Source organism: Colletotrichum destructivum, chromosome 6, assembly GCF_034447905.1.
Source record: "Colletotrichum destructivum chromosome 6, complete sequence".
NCBI lineage: Eukaryota > Fungi > Ascomycota > Sordariomycetes > Glomerellales > Glomerellaceae > Colletotrichum > Colletotrichum destructivum.
In genome coordinates, this window is record NC_085901.1 from 3406838 (window position 1) to 3424203 (window position 17366).

The window sequence follows — 17366 nt, forward strand, 5'->3', positions numbered from 1 at the left end:
ATCACCCTTCTGTAAAGATACATTTGTGTACTACGTCTTCTTTCCACTGAATCACACTGCTAACTTGTGTCGACTTGGAGAGTGTAAACCCGCAAGGCAAGTGTGCTCGATGGCTTCTTGCACCGTTGCGGCTTATACTACGTAGTCGTTAGTAAACAAGTGTGGGTCTGCTGAGGATAGACAAGTCCCTGAAAACATCTAGCAGCATCGCAGAGGTCAAGAGGTGTAACTGGCATATCGGTAACTGATGTGAGGTCGGGCTTGGGACGCACTTCCTCACGCTCACAAACTCTAGGAAAAGAAACGAACACGTCCTGTACCGCAGAGACTTTCACAATTCTCGCTGACAGGAACCAGCAGTCATGCTTCTTGTACATTTTGAAGCTGCTACCCACTATTGTAACATCTGGCTGCTAAGCCGTTGAAGCAATGGAGCCGTTGATCCTCAACTCCCACGTCTTGTCGAGCCTCTCAGTCTTCCAACATGTCCCTTTCCCTGCTGCATGGAGATATTCAAGCGGCTGGGGGACGTCTTCTACGACCAGTTCCGCGACCATTGTTGTTTCTTCCGCGACCATTGTTGTTTCTTCCTCGACCATTGTTGTTTCCTCTGCGACCAGCTGCACCACCAACTCCACCACCAACTCCACCACCAACGCCGGCGAGACGAATGCCTTGAATACCGCCGGCGGCAGGGACTGCGGGACCGAGGCCGGTAATAGGAATGGAGGGATTGCCCCCGTTTTGATTGATTTGTGCGACGGGCACGCGAAACGGCTGGGTGGCCCCCCCGATGTTGGCTCGTGGCTTCAGCTTGTGATCGATGCCCTACGTGTGATATTAGTCATGTTGACGACACTTTCTCCCATTCAGCTAGAACCTACGATCGGGTTCTCGATGTCGGCTTCCTTCTGTGAGGTGAACTGTCAGTGAAATGTGCCTCTCTTGATGCATGCGGCCTCTCTAGTAGGCTGTACTCAATCGACAGCCTGTTACTATGTCATTCAGATGCAATTCGAACTCACCATTGCCTCAGATCGCTGTGTCAAGTTTTCAAATCAGCCTTGAACATTATGAGCTCAGAGACCTTGGGCTTGGGAAAAACTGACCTCTTGTAGGTCCTGGGTATCCACATCAAGCTCGGGGATGGCCAAAGCAGCAGTGGCGTAGATGATAACGCCTACTATCAGGATGTATTTGAAGAAAGGAACCTTCATCTTGAAACCTATAGGGCTGGTGCGTTGAAAAGTCTTGCGTGGTTGTGCAATGCTCCGCTGGCTTCGATAATTTTTCAGAACGAGGGCCGCCATTCAGTTCTCAAACTGGCGATCCCATACTGCTTTATACCCTTTCGTGGCAGCGAGCATGCGAAGACATCGGTTGGTTTCTCATGTGAATCACGTGCATGGTGAAAAGACAATGTTCCTGCAGCTAACTTTCATCTTTAGGTTTCAAAGGAAGTCTCATCGGGGGAAATTTTCTTCATTGGGCCCTGGAGAGGTTGCGGGAAACCGCAATGTGCGCCCTGGAAATGACATGGAAGACATCGATGGGGTTGGTGGCCCTCCGGGCTTATACGAACCTGTAAAGGTTGCCATGAAGATTTCAGATGCGACGAAGTCATTTAAAGATTGTGTGGTTGACAACGCCCTCCAGCACAAGAGCAGTTGCAAGAGCATTTCGCCGACCCATCTTGGTTGAAACATCTACCGGATTCTGACAAGGAGGTCGTGGTTTTGATTCGGCAAGTTTTAATTTCACCTCACGATGGTCAATACTGCATATCCTTTCCAATGAATGAATCGTAGAGGATTGAGTACTGTAGACTGTTAGTACGCTGTCAAGGGTCTTCTTCGACAAACTCCCATCGATGCCCTTTGGCATGAGCGAGGTGCAAGAATGAGGATGCCATCAATACTTGCAGCACGAAAAAGACTTTCATTTGACTCTCGCAATGCCTCACATTGCCCCCATCGTCAGTAGACCTTATAAATAGACTTAAAAACTTTTTGTTTCGTTTCGTGGCTCTGCTCCCAGTTCAGTTTCAGTAGACTGATTACTTGTGCCGATATCCATCTTCGAAAGCATCTTGATAACTTTGCCCTGAAGTCCAGCCCTGAGCTCTCATAAGTTTTTTCCCAAATGAGGCTTGAGCTAAAAGGTGGTTAGCTTTGCCGATCTTCTAGGTTTGACAAGGCTTGGCCTCGGTACAAACGATCCTAGTCGCTGTAGTCGCTCCATACAGAAAGCCGAAACAGCCCACCGGGGAGGGGGAGATACAGTTCATGCTAGCATGAAGCTTAACGTTCTTCTGGTCACCACAGGGAAAATGTTCTTAAAAAAATGAGGCTTACGTCGAACCCTGAAACAGTTCACAGGAATGATTACCGGAAGTGCGGATCAGCTGGTGGGGGAAAGGAGGGGGCCCACGCCGTCCCACTGGGAGCTTCTGTGAAGGTAATACGGACTGGAGAGAGTTCCGTGAACCATGAAAAGCTCCGGATGGCGAGACAATCAGCCAAATGTCTGGACGGCGAATGGATGAAGTAACAGATCCTAGCTCGCCGTCTGCTTGCCTGAGTCTGCTGTCAATAGGCGTGACTCGCCACACCAAATGCCGATACTCACAAGAGGAAAAATAATCCCCGGGGGCAAAGGAAGTCTAGGAGACTTGCTAAGAAAATAATGACACAGTATTTCGACGCCAAACTTGGACGAGGAAGTCGCAAAACTTCAGTGTGACTACAATCTTGGCTTCGCTCCCATTGACATACCGTCTTGCCACTTACACCATGAATGGGACAAACCCCCAAGGAAGCCATCAAATACATTTTTAAGGGCCAGATGAAAAGTTCATCTATGAACAGCTGGCCGTTTCAACTGATTAGATCAGTTGGACGAGGCCGTACGGCTACCACAGACCGGGCCCGCGCGGCAGCCCGAGCTCTCGGGCATACAGACGGGCGTGAAAGGTGGGACCGGCGACATTCTCATGAACCGGATCCCTGCTTGACTGGCCAGTCTAGCGACATCTTAACCCAGCCCAACTGTTGGCCGCCCAGTCTATAAGGGCAGCCAGCGGCTGAAAGCTCGCCTGATCTTCGCCCTTCCATTCGTTTAGACATCAGAAGCAGTAGACTAACCTGCCGTCTCCCCTTGCCGAGGGGCATCTTCGCCGCGCACAACCTGTGATACTAACAAGATCACTCACAGCGTTGCTTGCTTCGGCCAGTAACTTTCAGGGAGTATTCGATGAAGATCTATTATCCGATTAGGTAGGTATGTACAAATATTAGGACCAAGACAGGAACATTTTCCTGCACGTCAAGAATCTATCCTCTTGATCGGAACAAATGTCGTTTCGCTCCGCCATCTGGAAAAGTCTAGGAGCTTCGTCTTCCATATGGCTCAAAGGGAAACAATGCCGAAACGCCCGCCATCAGGCCAAAGAGTGCTGCGCACACATAGAGAGGCACGGCAGTTGTCGTATCACCAGAGGTGGCGACGAAGGCAGAAACGATGCCCATCAGGCGGTTGCAGGCGACTGCAATGCCGTTGCCCGTGGCACGGTGTGCCGAAGGGAAAACCTCAACCGTGTACGCGTACAAGGTACCGTAGTAGATGTTGATGCAGCACGCTGATTTGTCAAGCTTGTCAGTCCCCCGCAGACTTTGCAGCCGTGTTTGAGAAACTCACCAATCGCGCAGCTCAGGCCGACGTTCTGATCGGCCGTTTTCACCGCAGTGTAGGCGAAGAAGAGTGCCATGGACAAGAGCGCCCCGATGACCATCGTGTACTTCCGGCCGACGTGGGGGAGATTAGCCAGGTAACCAGCAATGATCGGGCCCGGAATTCCGGAAATGTTGGTCAACGTGAAGTTCCGCCACGTCTCGTAGGGTGTCTCTACGCTGTTCGGAACCCTCGATGCAAGGTAAGAGCTATTGTAGTTTCAGTTAGCTGCCACACACTACTCAGGGCCTTGTCCTTTATACTCACGGAAGAAATACGTAAAATAGAGGATAGGCGAGACCGATCAAAGTCCACGACATCCAAACCATGGTGGTGCTGAGCGCCATCTTCCTGGTCACAAAAAGGCCCTTGACGTGGTCGACCAGCTCGTGCAGCACGAACTTGAGGGTATGCCTGTCTTGCCCCGCGTTCTTCATCTTACCGCACGCCGCGAGCTTCTCCTCTGTGAGCGAGCACTCTCTCCCGTACTTCTGTGCTATCTGCTGGTAGTTGCGCACAAGATCGGCATCTCGGCCGACACTGAGGAGGTACTTTGGTGTCTCCTTCAAGCGCATGATGGTCACTCGTGCGACGGAGGTGAGGAAGACAAAAGCGCCGGCCGTGAACGAGACGTATCGCCAACCGGCGTTGTTCGACCAGTTGCAAGTTTGCCCTGCTGTACAGTTCCATCGCTCCTGGGCTACATGAGAACTTAGCAATCGCGTTGACGGGCGACTGTCAACAGTGTTTTCTTACTCAAGAACCCCCAGGCAATGAAGCCTGTCAAAGCTTGTCCGAACCCCCACCAGAGAGCCAAAGCCGTCACCGTCCACTGCTTGTTGCTGGGCAGAAACTCGAGAAAGACGGTGGGGTCGAGGACCAGGTTGCCGCCGGCGCCGAATGCCGAGAGGGCGACGAAGAAGCCCCATGATGCGATGTTGGGACTTGCGCCCGACACGATGGTCGCGAGGGCGGTGATCAACAAGGTGACGTTGAATGCGATCCTCCTCCCAATGATGTCGGCACCGAACCCCCAAAAGATGGCCCCGACCAGCAGTCCGACGTATAGCGAGATGGTTCCGGCATTCCGATACGTCGACGACGACGCCAGCTCCAGGAACGCCCCGGTATTGGTGACGGATTGCACGAGCGCGATGAGGGAGTCGACGGCGTAGCCGAAGCCGTTGAGGACGAAGAGCTTCCAGTGAAATGGAGTCCAACCGATTTGATCGTTAGCCTTTGGGGCAGGTCAGCTCAGTTCTTCTTTGAGCCGATTGAGCACACGTGGCCGCCGTCCCCCCGGGGGGGGGGGGGGGGAGGGGCCAAAGACTCCCAACGGCTTTCTATTCTTTAATCTTGGACATGCTATGTGTGTGTGTGTGTGTGTGTGTGTGTGTGTGTGTGTGTTCATACGTCATTGACAAGGCGCATCTTTCTCGCCAGTACGGGGTCCTCTCCCTCGTGTTCCAAGATATCCTTGGCCGAGCTGATGGAGCTGTCTTCGATGTCGGACACGGGCGCCGGCGCGTCGGTGTCGACCGGCCTTTTCTGCGTCGCCGGGTCCAACATAGTCGGCTCTTGTTGTTTTGAAAGCATGGTATGCAAGTTGTTCCTGTTATTGTTCGGAAGGGGGGGAACACAACGAGGCCGAGAATGAGATTCCAGGCGGGAGGCGGGGCGGCGGCGTTGCAGGAACAACAATTCAGATGGAAAGGTCCGAGTTGTTCATTTGCCTGCAAAGTGCGTAGAGGGCGAGCCTCACTTCATGTCGTATTTTCGATCCGAATTTTCTTTTCCAATTTTATCTTGGGCGATCAAGTGTCCACTCTTGTACTTTACGTGATTTGTTGGTCACTGATACTATCCATTCCGCCCTCTGTTGGTCGATGTTCTTGGCCACAAACATGTGCGATGAAGCTGCATACATGAATGGTGTGCTTCTGGCTTCCCATCCCCGTCCGCAGCAGGCTTACAACGCCTGTCCCCTCTGGCCGTTGTGGAGCCAGTAGAGAACTTCAGGTGATAATGAGAGGGGGGAAATCTCTAGAGTGTCGAAGCGACTGGTATCAAGATGGTCTAATTGGACGCGAAATAGGCGAAGCATCACAGACACCACTCTCAATGAAACGTTTCCATGATTGTGCTTGGACCTGGATGTCTGGCTCACCAATGACGTGCACTAAGAGCCCCCCACGTGTGAGGTGAGGGGTTAACTGCGCGAGCGGTTGGGGAGGGATCAGCGGGCGAGTTTTTTTTCTTCTTTTTTTCCATCATCGCTTTTTTCCAACGCTCTGGGCGCCGCGGCGCTGCATTGCCGAATAGGCGTGCTCCAAGCTGGAAGATCCACGGGCCGAAGGGAAACAAGGTTCGTCAGCGCATTCGGCGGCAAAATGGTGTGATCCACTGTGGCTCTTCTTCTAATTGAAGCCTGAGCATCTTGCAAAGTTCGGCCAGTCGGTAACGGCGGTGGACTCTTGTTGGTGCCCGTAACGTCCGGCCTCCAACTTCCGTCTCCGGTCTCCACTCCAACCGGACAGCACCGGATGATGCTCCACCCGTTCCGTTCCGAGATTTTCTGGGCACTCTCTCAGCTTCGCCGATGAGGCGCCAACTTCACCCACTGCCCCCACTGCCCCCCCGCTGCCCGCTGCAGCAGACCTAAACTTTATGGTTGAAGCTGAATCGAGTTTCAAGTGAGCTAGAACCTCTCTGTTCGAGTCCCACTGATAGTCCACTCTCGGCAGCCGGCAGCTTCAGAACGAATCGATTCAAGCTGGAAAGACAAACAGCGTCTACCCTTGAGACCATCCTTGTGACCTCGCTCCTTCTCATCTACTTGAACTCTTGGTTCCGAGTCCGGTCTCCCGCGCACATCCTAGGGTTGAGGGTTGGGGAAAGGCACGGTATCATCCAGGCGATTCATGGGATAGCCGTCCCTGGACACAATGTGGGTATGTCTACAAGTAAACCCCTCTCCCCGCTCGAGGAATGGGTTTGGCCAATATCAGACTGTTTCCCTTCAAGCGGATTCCCTCGCCGACCAGCGTCACTGATAAGCGTCGAAGGGCAACCCAGCTTGGTCCCGCATTTTTCGCATATTTCGTCGCTTGATTCTCCGAAAACGTTGGACTTGCTGACTGCGCACAAGGGATCCGAAAGACCAGACTCAATCCGGAGGCTGCAATGGGGAACTATCATTGCCTCGCATTCAGCTGGTACCGTACTATAATTTGCCTTTACCTGTACCTCCTTCGTTGGACCGGGGTTTGATCATGAACGCCTGGCAGTTTCGAGACGACCAGACGCTCGGTGTTTGCCTTTTTCGTCAACTTGCCTATCAATGTTGGCCCGCATCAGCCTATGGTTCGGGCAATTCTCAAAACCAACGTTTTGCGTTTCATGTTTCGTTCTCGCTTCTGGAGTGAGTCGTGCGGCTACGTTGCTCGACTACTACAACCCCTACTAGCGGTGGTCTTGATCACCAACGATGGGGGCTCGGGACATCTTGCGACCAATCCGACGGGGTCCATGATGCACCGCTGCACCGGAGCCCCTTGGAATTCTCAAACACCGCAAACGACTGACCTACCCGGTCTCCGTACAGACATGAGAGACACCTCGCAGGGACAACCGCCAACGTGCATGACCGACCAGCATTGGGCAGCGGCAGCTATCGTCAGCCTCTGGCACTGCACGTAATCTTGGTTGCAGATCGCCGTCACGAGAGCGCAAGGCAGATAGATGCCTGCCGCCCGCGGTCCACATCAGAATGAAAAGCGATGCCACCACAGCCCTGAACGGACTGATGCTCCTTCGTCCCGGCGGGGCTGAGGTGAGGCTTGTGTGCACTCTGTAATCTACATTCTGACGCTATCTCTCGGGGATTGGCGGACATGCGGGGACGGACGGAGTCGACCCAGTTGTCCCGACAGAGATGAACATGTCAGCAACCCTGCAACTGCCGACCAGCGCGGTGCCGGATGGACGCCGTCGCCTGTCTGGACCGACCGATTCTGCCATCTGATGGTGTGCGGGGTTTGAAGGGCGGCGCTAGGGCTCATTAAAGACCAGACAGAGTTCAGTCCGGACCAAGAGGCGTGCGAGCCAGCCTCCCAGGGGGTTCAACGTTAGGGCGAACTCAAAAGAGTATCCGTAGTGGGTACGAGGTCTCGTCGATATTGGGAGATAGAGTCAGAGGAATGGGAGTGAGGCCGGGACACCGCCGTTGTGTATGTACCGTTGGGCAGGGTATTTTGGTCGAATCCATAAAGCCACTGGAGGCGATCAATGACATTCAAGCTTGCTCGGTTCACCCCCGAAGCCCTCCCTCCAAAGCCTGTGATAGGCAACCAGCTTTGGCCGTCCCGTTGCATCACCGACTCAAACCAGCCGTGTCCGTCGACCGAGAGGTAAGAGTTTTCAGCACTACCATTACGAAATACATCATCCATCTCCGTGGTACGAAAGCGAACCGCAACTGACGCTTGGCTACATGGGTCTCCCCATGCATCCCCAATGCGGGGAAAGGCGAACCTCGACCTGCCTCTTCCGAAGCCCCCGACTGCCCCGAGAAGAGCTCGTCACAACGGACCGGGGCTCCCTTGGCGTCCTCCCTTGTTGGCTGTTGGGAGGAGTTCTTTGCCGTCCCCCCCGGGGGATTGGCCATCTCGCGAATCACACGGTCTGCTTGGGCGTGGACCGCAGTCCCGGATCATCAATGTCCTTTTTGAAAGCTTAGCCGCATGCAACCCGGCAACCATCATCCCCTCCAAACTGCTCATTCTCCCGCCCTTGATTTGGCCGTATTCCTGCGCGGATGCAACCCGTACGCCTTCTCTCTCCCTGCAGCCAGTTTTACTGATCAAACCACCCGGGGCGCGCGTAGCAGCCGTCTGAATGAGAGCTACACTAGGATAACGATGGCTTGGCATGGCTGGGGTTGGTAGTATCTGACTCAGAATCCCGTCCAGTCCCTTTGATCCTTTCGCTCGTTTTCCCATCTCCCCCTTCCCCCTTCAGGCTCTTTCAGTGGCTCTTGTTGAAACCGGCGCGTCCTTTTTCTTAAAACTCCCGACGTTGCCCTGCTTGTCGGTTCGTCCCATCGGCGTCCCCCCCTTTTCTCCACATAACGCGAAGCCTCATTCTTCAAACGGCCATATCCACATTGACCGAGGGATTCAACGTCTTTTGAACAGGCCGTTTTCAGCCAAGGCGCAGCAGCAGCAAGGAGTTCTCCTCAAAGGCCACATTGAGAGTAATTCGGTCCAGCATCGCGAGCAGCGAAACGAAAGGACCACAAACGTTTCAAGAGACAGGAAGAAACCCCTTCGACACAGGGAGAGTAGGAAGGAGAGAGAAGGAGAGAGAGCGAGCGAGAGAGAGAGAAACGGAGCGTCAACAAACGTACAAGAACACATCATGTCAACACCAGCTTAACGGCTCTCGTTGCCGCCATCGAGCAGCCCAGCTTCCCCAATCATCCAACAAACATGTCATCAGACGTGATCTTCGACATCGTCTCGGCCACCATCTGCGCCATTCTCATCCTCGTCCGCTGTGGATACCGCCTGTTCTGGCGATGCCGAGCCCACGAGACCTGCCACCGGACATGGCACGCCGATGATGCCTATATGGCCTTCGCCCTCGTACCCCTCATCGGCCGCACGACCTGCATCTCGGTTTCCTTCTACCTCAACCCGACGCACACCTACGCCCGGGCTGCCGAAGAGGCCGCCGCCGCGCGCGGCATCACTGTCGAGAGCCTCCAGGAGTACTACGTCATCTCACACAAATTGCTAATCCCGGCGCGGATATTCTATGCGTTGTTGTACGTTGCCTCCTACATCTTGCGCTGATTATGACTCGCCCACGGCGAATTAAGAACTGCACGCACACACACACACACACACACACACACACACCGGATTGCGTCGTGCTCTTGGCTAACTCTCGTACTAGCCTGTGGTCTTTGAAGCTCTGCTTGCTCAACTTTTACTCCCGCTTCGTGGATGTTTTCCACTGGGGCAAAGTTGCAACCACTGCCCTCTGGTGGTTTATCGTCGTCACTTTCTTCGTTATTTTGATACCCACTCTTGCGGAATGCAGGCCACTCGATTTGTAGGTCGGCTGCCAGTCTTGTGTAGTGTGTATCTCTGGCTAACATCTCGATAGGATGTGGTCTCCTGATCCTACTGGCGCAAGTATGTTCATCCACGTTGCTCAGGGTGCGACCGGAAACTAATACGAAGACTCAAGATACCTGTCATCGAGCGCTGGGAAACCTGATTACGATGGCTGTTTTCAACATCATTACCGATGTCGCGCTCATCATCTTCCCCTTTCCCATTCTTCGGCATGTCAAGCTTGATGGCAAAGTGTATGTCTGGCCTTTGTGCTGGCGTTTCCAAACCTCGGGTACTGACAAATGCTTGCAGAAAATTCCAGCTCATTCTCTTGTTCAGCATTGCGGGCCTTGTTGTCGTTATCACCATCATGCGACTTCCCATGATACTGAACCAGGCAGTATCGCAGAGATCTCGCTCCATGGTACGGACGCACACAAGTCAAAAACACCTTTGCCAGACCCCGAATGCTAACGATTCGTTCAGTGGGCCTCCATCGAGATACTCTGCGCCTGTGTCGTCGCAAACACGGCATTCTTCTACGCCTTGTTGAAGGACTACCAGCGAGGCCACGACTCGCGTGTCGGGGGTTCGAGTTACGCTCAGCAACCCGACTACTACATGCAAGCGATCCCTTCGTCCGATGCGCGCAAGGGTTCCTCGCGGTCGGACACGTTGGATGTTCCTGATTATTGGTCGCGAGAGAGCAGATCTAGCAGGTCCAGCAGTATACCCATGATACCTTGAGCACGTTTACCGTGCACATGATTTAGGAGTTAAGGAAAATCTCAATCAGGCGTTTGTGATGCCGTGCTCATCATTGTGTGTGTGTGTGTGTGTGTGTGTGTGTGTGTGTGTGTGTGTCACAACATCTGTCAATCAGACCACTATTCTTCCGTTCTTGAAGCACCATTACCTGTCTACCCTGGCATCGGAGACCGTTTATTATTGCATGAGTTGCAACCTCTTGGCAAAGGTTCCAGGGTGTCGAGCGTAGACGCTCTTCGGGGCCCAGTTCATCCAAGCCATTCTCATATCGGTTCTCTTGGACCTCGACCGATTATTGTCTTTCGTTTCAGTGTTCGCGGTACACTGCTTTTCTCTCTAGCCTTTTTCAGCAACATCTTTTCCTAATTGATGTGCTGAAGAACACCGTCCGAAGGGGCGATATAATCATTTCATGCCCCGAAGGCGCTGTCGCAGTCCCTGACGAACCCTCCCCCATTCGGCCAAGACAGGCGAAGAGGATAACGCTGGTTCGGATGAAGAATAGGAGCGTGAGTGGATGATCTGGGAACGAGAGGGGCTCAAGTAGAAACTGGGTAAACCCGCTGCAAAGCGGTCGGACACAAGAAGTGGCCAGATCCCGCTTAGTATTTGTGTTGATCCTTGAACCTCCTCTTCCAGTGATTCACTTGGCCAAAAGTATGACTCAATATTGATAGAAATATGATCTGGATACTTGCAGGCATTTTGCTTCCAACGTCAGTTTGTTTTCTATTCGCCTGGGATTTGAAGTTGTAAAAAGTTCAGGTTTGATTTTGCCTTCGTAGTCCATGCACTAACTACGTCCTGCCTTAACGTGTAGTATCACATCACAGAGCTGTCTTGATTCCGTCGTTCAAGAAGCCTTGTTTGCCAGGTTCTGGCGACGAAGAATGCCGTCAAGCGGCAAGAGGACAGGCTGTCAGTATTTAGACTTTTCGAGCCCTACGCTGTCTCCCTGGCTATCGAGATGAGGAGGAAACAACTTGATGAGGTCCATCGTCATCCGATCTCATCGTCGGCTGCATACAATGACTGGGGCTGTCGTGATGTGGGGGATCACCCATGTCACGGTTCCGGAGCGGCAGACGGTTCGGGCCATCGAGGCCCGAAGGTAACTAGGTAGCCCACATGTGGCTTCCGCGCACCCATGACCAGGTAAACTATGAGATTCAGATATTACCCACGATGGTTTCACTGGAACTAGAAAGCTACCGGTATCAATCTCCTGACGAAGGCAAGTCACATATGAGTTGGCATTGACTGCAGTGTCTCTAGCCATAGTTTGGACACATGAGTTCGATCTATTGATAGTATGACGTGCTTTGTGTTAGAAGTTCAACGGAGAAGCCCGCGTAGAGCTATCTATGTTACTTCCAGTTTAATATCGCTCAGGTAGGCCAAAGTCTATTGATATATATTCCAGAGGAACTCCACGAGATTCTAGTATGGCTACCTTACCTTAGTCAAGAGTAGATCTTCCAAATTCAGTGCAAAATGATCAACCAATAGGATCACGTACGATCTGGGAACAGGCTGATGCAGCCAAGACGTCGTCACATGTCATCATTGACAGAAACGAAAGTTCATACCATGTGGCTTCCATGGCGACGGAAGGACGCGCCACAGCCTACAGGGTCAACCTGCGAACACCCTTGGCTCTTCCCGCCGAGGTTGCAAAGAGGGGTTCGAGATGTGACGGTTCGGGAGTCGGATACGGAGCTTTTGGAACCTTTGTCGTAGATCCGGGTCGCCTCGGTAGTCGGGAGAATCGTGCAGCATGCAACTCGATCCACGAGGCCTTGTCGTCCGAACAGGGTCGCCTTGAAGCGAGTGAAGACAGGGAACATGACAACCTGCGTCCGGACCCAGAGCCTTGGACACGGTAGAGTCTTCCCAAGCGTGCAAAAAAAGCTTGTTTCGAGAAGCTGCGTGGTGTTGGAGGCTGGAGTGCTCAATGGAAGTTAATTATGGTCTATTCTCATGCCATCTTGGTTTCCACTGACAGATAATCAATGTGTCATGTACCCACGTTCAAAGGTTGACTTGAATTGTACACAAACAGCGACTTCAACATGTCTTCAGCCTTTCCTAACGAAATCAATTCAACTCCAAAAGCTTCTTGGTGTTCGCCGCATCACATAACTTGACATTTCTGTCGGTGATTGGGGAATTTCCACCCAGGTTCGGTAGTACTTTATGTATCAAAAGCTATTTTTCTGTCAAGTGGACATTACAGTATGAACTGTGAGCTCCAATCTGATGAGCCGTTCTAGGAAGTCCAGAAATCGGAACGCTAGCCTGTGCACTCCCGCACTGCTGCTGGAATATTTCCCGGGTGTGGGTGGACGTCAGACAAGCCCTGCGGAGGGAAACCAAGGATCTTGTCTGGAGATGCAGCTCAAGTGGACCCGGGGGAAAGAAATGGGTGATGAGGAGAAGGGCGGGGGGCAGAGACCCGTCGACGCACGTCTGGATCCTTGGTAACCAGGGCCAGTTTTCGTGCTCGGTCAGGTTCCGAGTTGGACTGGAGACGCGGGGCGGTCTGGAGGATGGGGCGATGGCTCCAGAAACCAAACTTGCTCCGAAATCTTCCTCCCCAGGTATCCAGTCGGTTTTCCCAAGAGGAGGCGAGCCTTGGAAACGCGGGGATTGGCCGGGTGAAGAGTGGGAATCATCGAGATTACTCTGGGTCTGGCAAAAGGAAGAATACTGGAGATCATGGCATGATGGTCTTTTGACTTGCGGATGTCAACCTTTCGAGTTTTCTCTTGCCAATCTCGTAGATCCACTGCGTTTTCTTCTTGGGGAAAATACTCCAAATCTTTAACTCCTTGTCCATGTACCTCAAAAAGTGTGTGGTGTTGTAGTACTTTCATTGGAGCTTTTGGGGGCCGTCGTGAAGGTTTCACGTTGCATCATACAGTCACAGAGAGGGTAGTTTTCAAATTCGATGCTTCAAGCGTCCCCATTCATTATGACATTAATCCATTCTATCGACGTGATGCTTGCTGGATCTCGCAACTTGCACGAGTCTCATAGTATACCGCAAAGTAGGCTTTTTCTTCTTCTTCAAAAATGTACAATACGCTCCTTTCATGGGTATCGACTAAACATCTTTATTCTACTTCACATAACTCGTAGTGCTTAGACCAGGTATCTGAAGCCCTTGCCCATCTGGCGGGCAGCCTCGATCTCGTCGCCGTGGGTGATGTCGGCCGTCTGATGGGCGACGTCACCGTGAACCTCCCAAGCGCGCTCGCCCTCCTCAAGCTTCTTGTTGAGGTTGTCGAGGATGACCTTGAAGACGTAGCAGCCGACAATGGTGGCTCCGAACATGGCGGTGACGATTCCGTAACTCTTGCGGAAACCGTTGTCCTTGAGACCCCAGACGTACGAGCCGGCGATGTTGCCCAGCTGAGAGAAGGCGTTGATCATGGCGATGGCAACGGCACGCTTGGCGGGGGGGCGGGGGAAGGAGGAGGAGATCCAGGAGTAGAAGACGATGAAGCCGGCGTAGGAGCTGGCCTGAAGGAAGAGGGCGACGTAGCGGGCGGCAACGTTCAGGGTCGACATGGAGATGACGAAACCAACGAGACCGACGCAGATGGGACCAACAATGTGCCAGAACTAGAAGGGGGAAATAAGAGTCAGCACCGAGTATATCTTAACTTATGGGAACCTTTTGTTTTGAGAAAACTTACTCTCTCCTGCTGACGATCGGCGTGCCAGGCGTTGATGAGGGAGACGATGCAGGAGAAAGCCCAGGGGGGCGAGCTCATGAGCAGGGTCGGAACATAGCTGAAGCCAAGGGTACCGGTGAGAGTGGGCTACACGGACGTTAATTCTTTGTCCTGAAAGTAGTTCTGGGAACTGCAAAACTTACGAAGAAGGCGTTGAACGACAGGCCGACGACGTAGGCGGTGAAGGTGATCATCATGACGTAGATCTTGACGTCCTTCACGGCCATGTACAGACCGTCCATAGGGCCCATGTCATCCGAGTCGACATCGGCCTCGCCGACATCCTCCGTCATGCGAAGCTGGGCCACGTACAGCTCCTCCTCGGTGAAGCCCTTGGAGTTGGTGGGCAAGTCGGGGAGAATGAAGGCGGCGGAGATGGCGACGGCCATGGTGATGGCACCTTCGATCCAGAAGAGCCAGCGCCACGCGGCGTGGCCGAGAACGCCCTGCATGTTGGACAGGACACCGGCGCCGATGAGGGCCGAAAAGGCGTTGGAGATGAGGTTGCCGCAGAACAGGATGGCGTTGCGGGTGCTGAGCTCGCGGCGGGTGTACCACTTGGACAGGATGAGCAGGGCACCGGGCAGGAAGGCGGCCTCGACGAAACCCAGGAAGAAACGGGTGGCGACCATGCCGCCGAAGTTGGTGGTGACGCCGGACAGGGTCGAGATGAGACCCCAGACGAGCATGGCGGCGGCGATGTACCAGGACGGGCGCGAGATCTTGTTGATGATCATGTTGGAGGGGACCTGCATGAGAATGTAGCCGACGTACAGAATGCTCAGGCAGGTGGCGTATTGCGTGTCGTCGAGGTTGAGGTCAGTCTGCAGACCGCGGAGACGAGCGGCCGCGATGTTGTTTCTGTCGAGGTAGTCTGTGGAGGTGAGTTGCCGTGTCAGCCAGCAAAGCACATCGAGTCTTCAAAAAAGAGGCAAACAACACAACCGAGTGCGTGCGTGAGAGAGAGAGGGGACGTACTCATGATGTAGATGAGCACGAAGAGCGAGCATCGCGTGTCGATCTTGCGCTTCAAGCTCTTCTCAACGGCCACGCGACGCTCCGGGCTCATGACCCGGGGGGCGTTGGGGTCCGCGGGGACTTGGTTCTCGACATTGTCAACGTCGACGCCTTTGTTGTCCAGGCCCTGGGTGATTTTCATCTGATCGTTCAGCTGAGCGGCGTCCATCTCTGCGATTATTGCCCTTTGTCGGCTCTCTCTTCCAAGTATACAACTAAGACCGCGCGCGCGCGCTATGGAGTGACGAGGGGGAGGGAGGGAGGGAGGGGAGGGAAGAAGGGAAGAGGTGAGTGAGGATGCAATGGGAATCGGAGGACGTCTAGGATGAACTCGAGCTCGACAACAGCAATTATCTCTCATGAAACGACGGGGAGATGAAAGTTATAAAGGACGGTGGCACGCTTCGGTCAAGTCCCGTGGTTCCCGCGCACGCGCGCGCGGGGGGGAAACGATTAACCACCCCCCCCCCCCTCTCCCACTCTCAACAACAATTTTTTTATGTGGGGATGAGACCTGATGCATCCATCGAACAGGTAGTTGTTACTGCGTCAAGCGTGCGCGTGAGAAGTAAGAATTTGAGTAGGGTAGCGCCGGGATCTGGATCGAAAAGCAAAATGGGCCCAGTCTGGCGCCAGGTCCTCGTCCGGCCCCAGGTACGCGACCAACGACAATCGAGACTTCGCGGTTGCGATGGAGCTTCGTCGACCGCCATCAGGATGACGTGGGGAACAAACCCGCCCACCCCTACACTACACGGGGAAGCAGGACGGGGTGAGTCGGGGGAGGCCGGGGGTGAGAGAGAGAGCGAGAGAGTGTGAGAGAGTGGGAGAGAGCCCGAGACAGACTAGGCACGCCGGAGGACTTGCAACTCGGGGAACGTCACCTTGCATTCCGAGGGAGGGGACAACAGGCCGGCCACGGTCTAACCAGGCGGCGTCCACTTTGCCCCCTCCACATTGCCCCAGAGTCCGGGTTTTGGAGAAAGAAAAAAAGCTGGCCAAGTCAGCTGGAGTCCTGGAGGACCCCGACATGGGATGTGGGCATTCTGGCTGTTGGTGGCCCCAGCCTTTCCAAGTTCCAACTTCCCCGAGGGGATCCCGCAGTTTACTCGTGTTGCGAAAGTCTTGGCCCTTGGGGGAAGATGGACAGAAAGTAAAAAAAAAAAACCAAAAAAAACACGCACGACTGGGGCAAACTGGGGAAATCTGTCTCGTGGGTTGAGGATAGGACCGATGTTTCGCCGCTAGCTGGCCTCCAGTCTGCGTCAAGTGCCGGGGGAGATCCGTCCTCTTGCGTCCTGCGGCGTTGGAAAAGACTTCAAGCCCGTGTACCTCTGTATTTCGTACGCTACTCTGGACGAATAGTGTGGGAGTTCGGGGGGGGGACAAGGGAGGAGAACGCATAAGGTAACGTGGGGAAGGTAACCGTCCAATGAACTGCACAACTAGCCAGGCGAGGGCGTGTCTCTTTGGGGACAAGATCAACGGCGCTCGTCTCCAAATCCGGGATGTGTCGCCGGCATGGCCTGGCTTCGGCCCAACAGCAGGGCGCGGAGTCTTGCGGAGTTTAAACAAAATGTGACGTGAGCGAGCCGTTTCGAAATCTCCTGCCTTTCCCGGGGCCAATACAGATACCTGCACAGAGTATCCGCAGAGACTACGGATACACGAGACTCTACACTGTAACACGTAGTATCCGCGAAGTAGCATATACGAATAACGACTCTTCCTACAGACAGCTTTGCTGACAAACTCCTGTGGCCTGACAGCTCACGTGGTCGTAGTCCCCTTTCAGACCCTTGCCGCAGATGACGTTTTCTGTGCCATTTTCCGTGACACCACAAAACGTGGCTTTCGATTGAGCATTGGGTGAGAAGATGCTCGGTGCACCCTCCGGCCATGCCGTTCGCGATGCTGAGCGTGTACCGGCCTCCATCCGTACAGGAGGATGCTTCTCATGCCCGATATCGCCTCCCCAGGTGCAACGAAC

General features: G+C 53.7%; 4 protein-coding genes across 4 annotated transcripts; 1 reads left to right on the plus strand and 3 right to left on the minus strand.

Moving 5' to 3' along the window:
• Positions 1 to 393: 393 nt before the first annotated feature.
• On the minus strand, positions 394 to 1310 carry CDEST_10216 (uncharacterized protein; the record flags this gene model as incomplete). Its single annotated transcript, XM_062926374.1, has 3 exons — positions 394 to 828; positions 885 to 911; positions 1110 to 1310. 3 exons carry the CDS (start codon positions 1308 to 1310, stop codon positions 514 to 516), a joined length of 543 nt encoding a protein of 180 aa, XP_062782425.1. The 3' UTR covers positions 394 to 513.
• Positions 1311 to 3247: 1937 nt separating this feature from the next.
• CDEST_10217 (Putative major facilitator superfamily, MFS transporter superfamily) lies at positions 3248 to 5615 on the minus strand. The gene is made up of 5 exons (XM_062926375.1): positions 5143 to 5615; positions 4486 to 4966; positions 3997 to 4429; positions 3697 to 3938; positions 3248 to 3637 (listed from the first exon to the last, which is right to left on the minus strand). The coding sequence occupies exons 1-5, from the start codon at positions 5323 to 5325 to the stop codon at positions 3384 to 3386; spliced, it is 1593 nt and encodes a 530-aa protein (XP_062782426.1). The 5' UTR covers positions 5326 to 5615; the 3' UTR covers positions 3248 to 3383.
• A 3126-nt stretch (positions 5616 to 8741) lies between these two features.
• Positions 8742 to 10665, plus strand: CDEST_10218 (uncharacterized protein). Its single transcript, XM_062926376.1, has 6 exons — positions 8742 to 9556; positions 9688 to 9846; positions 9901 to 9929; positions 9985 to 10105; positions 10164 to 10275; positions 10338 to 10665. Exons 1-6 carry the CDS (start codon positions 9219 to 9221, stop codon positions 10596 to 10598), a joined length of 1020 nt encoding a protein of 339 aa, XP_062782427.1. The 5' UTR covers positions 8742 to 9218; the 3' UTR covers positions 10599 to 10665.
• A 2900-nt stretch (positions 10666 to 13565) lies between these two features.
• CDEST_10219 (Putative major facilitator superfamily, MFS transporter superfamily) lies at positions 13566 to 16348 on the minus strand. Its single transcript, XM_062926377.1, has 4 exons — positions 15338 to 16348; positions 14503 to 15233; positions 14321 to 14446; positions 13566 to 14246 (listed from the first exon to the last, which is right to left on the minus strand). Exons 1-4 carry the CDS (start codon positions 15735 to 15737, stop codon positions 13764 to 13766), a joined length of 1740 nt encoding a protein of 579 aa, XP_062782428.1. The 5' UTR covers positions 15738 to 16348; the 3' UTR covers positions 13566 to 13763.
• Positions 16349 to 17366: the final 1018 nt, after the last annotated feature.

What these genes read in the sequence shown, in the direction of transcription:
- CDEST_10217 (XM_062926375.1), bottom strand. Translation starts at nt 5,325, where the DNA reads ATGCTTTCAAAACAACAAGAGCCGACTATGTTGGACCCGGCGACGCAG. An exon ending in CATTGCCTGGGGGTTCTTGA is followed by an intron (nt 4,430 to 4,485) that starts GTAAGAAAACAC and finishes GTTCTCATGTAG; the next exon opens with CCCAGGAGCGATGGAACTGT. An exon ending in CGGCCTGAGCTGCGCGATTG is followed by an intron (nt 3,638 to 3,696) that starts GTGAGTTTCTCA and finishes TTGACAAATCAG; the next exon opens with CGTGCTGCATCAACATCTAC.
- CDEST_10218 (XM_062926376.1), top strand. Translation starts at nt 9,219, where the DNA reads ATGTCATCAGACGTGATCTTCGACATCGTCTCGGCCACCATCTGCGCC. An exon ending in CGGATATTCTATGCGTTGTT is followed by an intron (nt 9,557 to 9,687) that starts GTACGTTGCCTC and finishes CTCTCGTACTAG; the next exon opens with CCTGTGGTCTTTGAAGCTCT. An exon ending in TCCTGATCCTACTGGCGCAA is followed by an intron (nt 9,930 to 9,984) that starts GTATGTTCATCC and finishes CGAAGACTCAAG; the next exon opens with ATACCTGTCATCGAGCGCTG.
- CDEST_10219 (XM_062926377.1), bottom strand. Translation starts at nt 15,737, where the DNA reads ATGAGAGATAATTGCTGTTGTCGAGCTCGAGTTCATCCTAGACGTCCT. An exon ending in CGTGCTCATCTACATCATGA is followed by an intron (nt 15,234 to 15,337) that starts GTACGTCCCCTC and finishes TCACCTCCACAG; the next exon opens with ACTACCTCGACAGAAACAAC. An exon ending in CCGATCGTCAGCAGGAGAGA is followed by an intron (nt 14,247 to 14,320) that starts GTAAGTTTTCTC and finishes TCCCCCTTCTAG; the next exon opens with TTCTGGCACATTGTTGGTCC.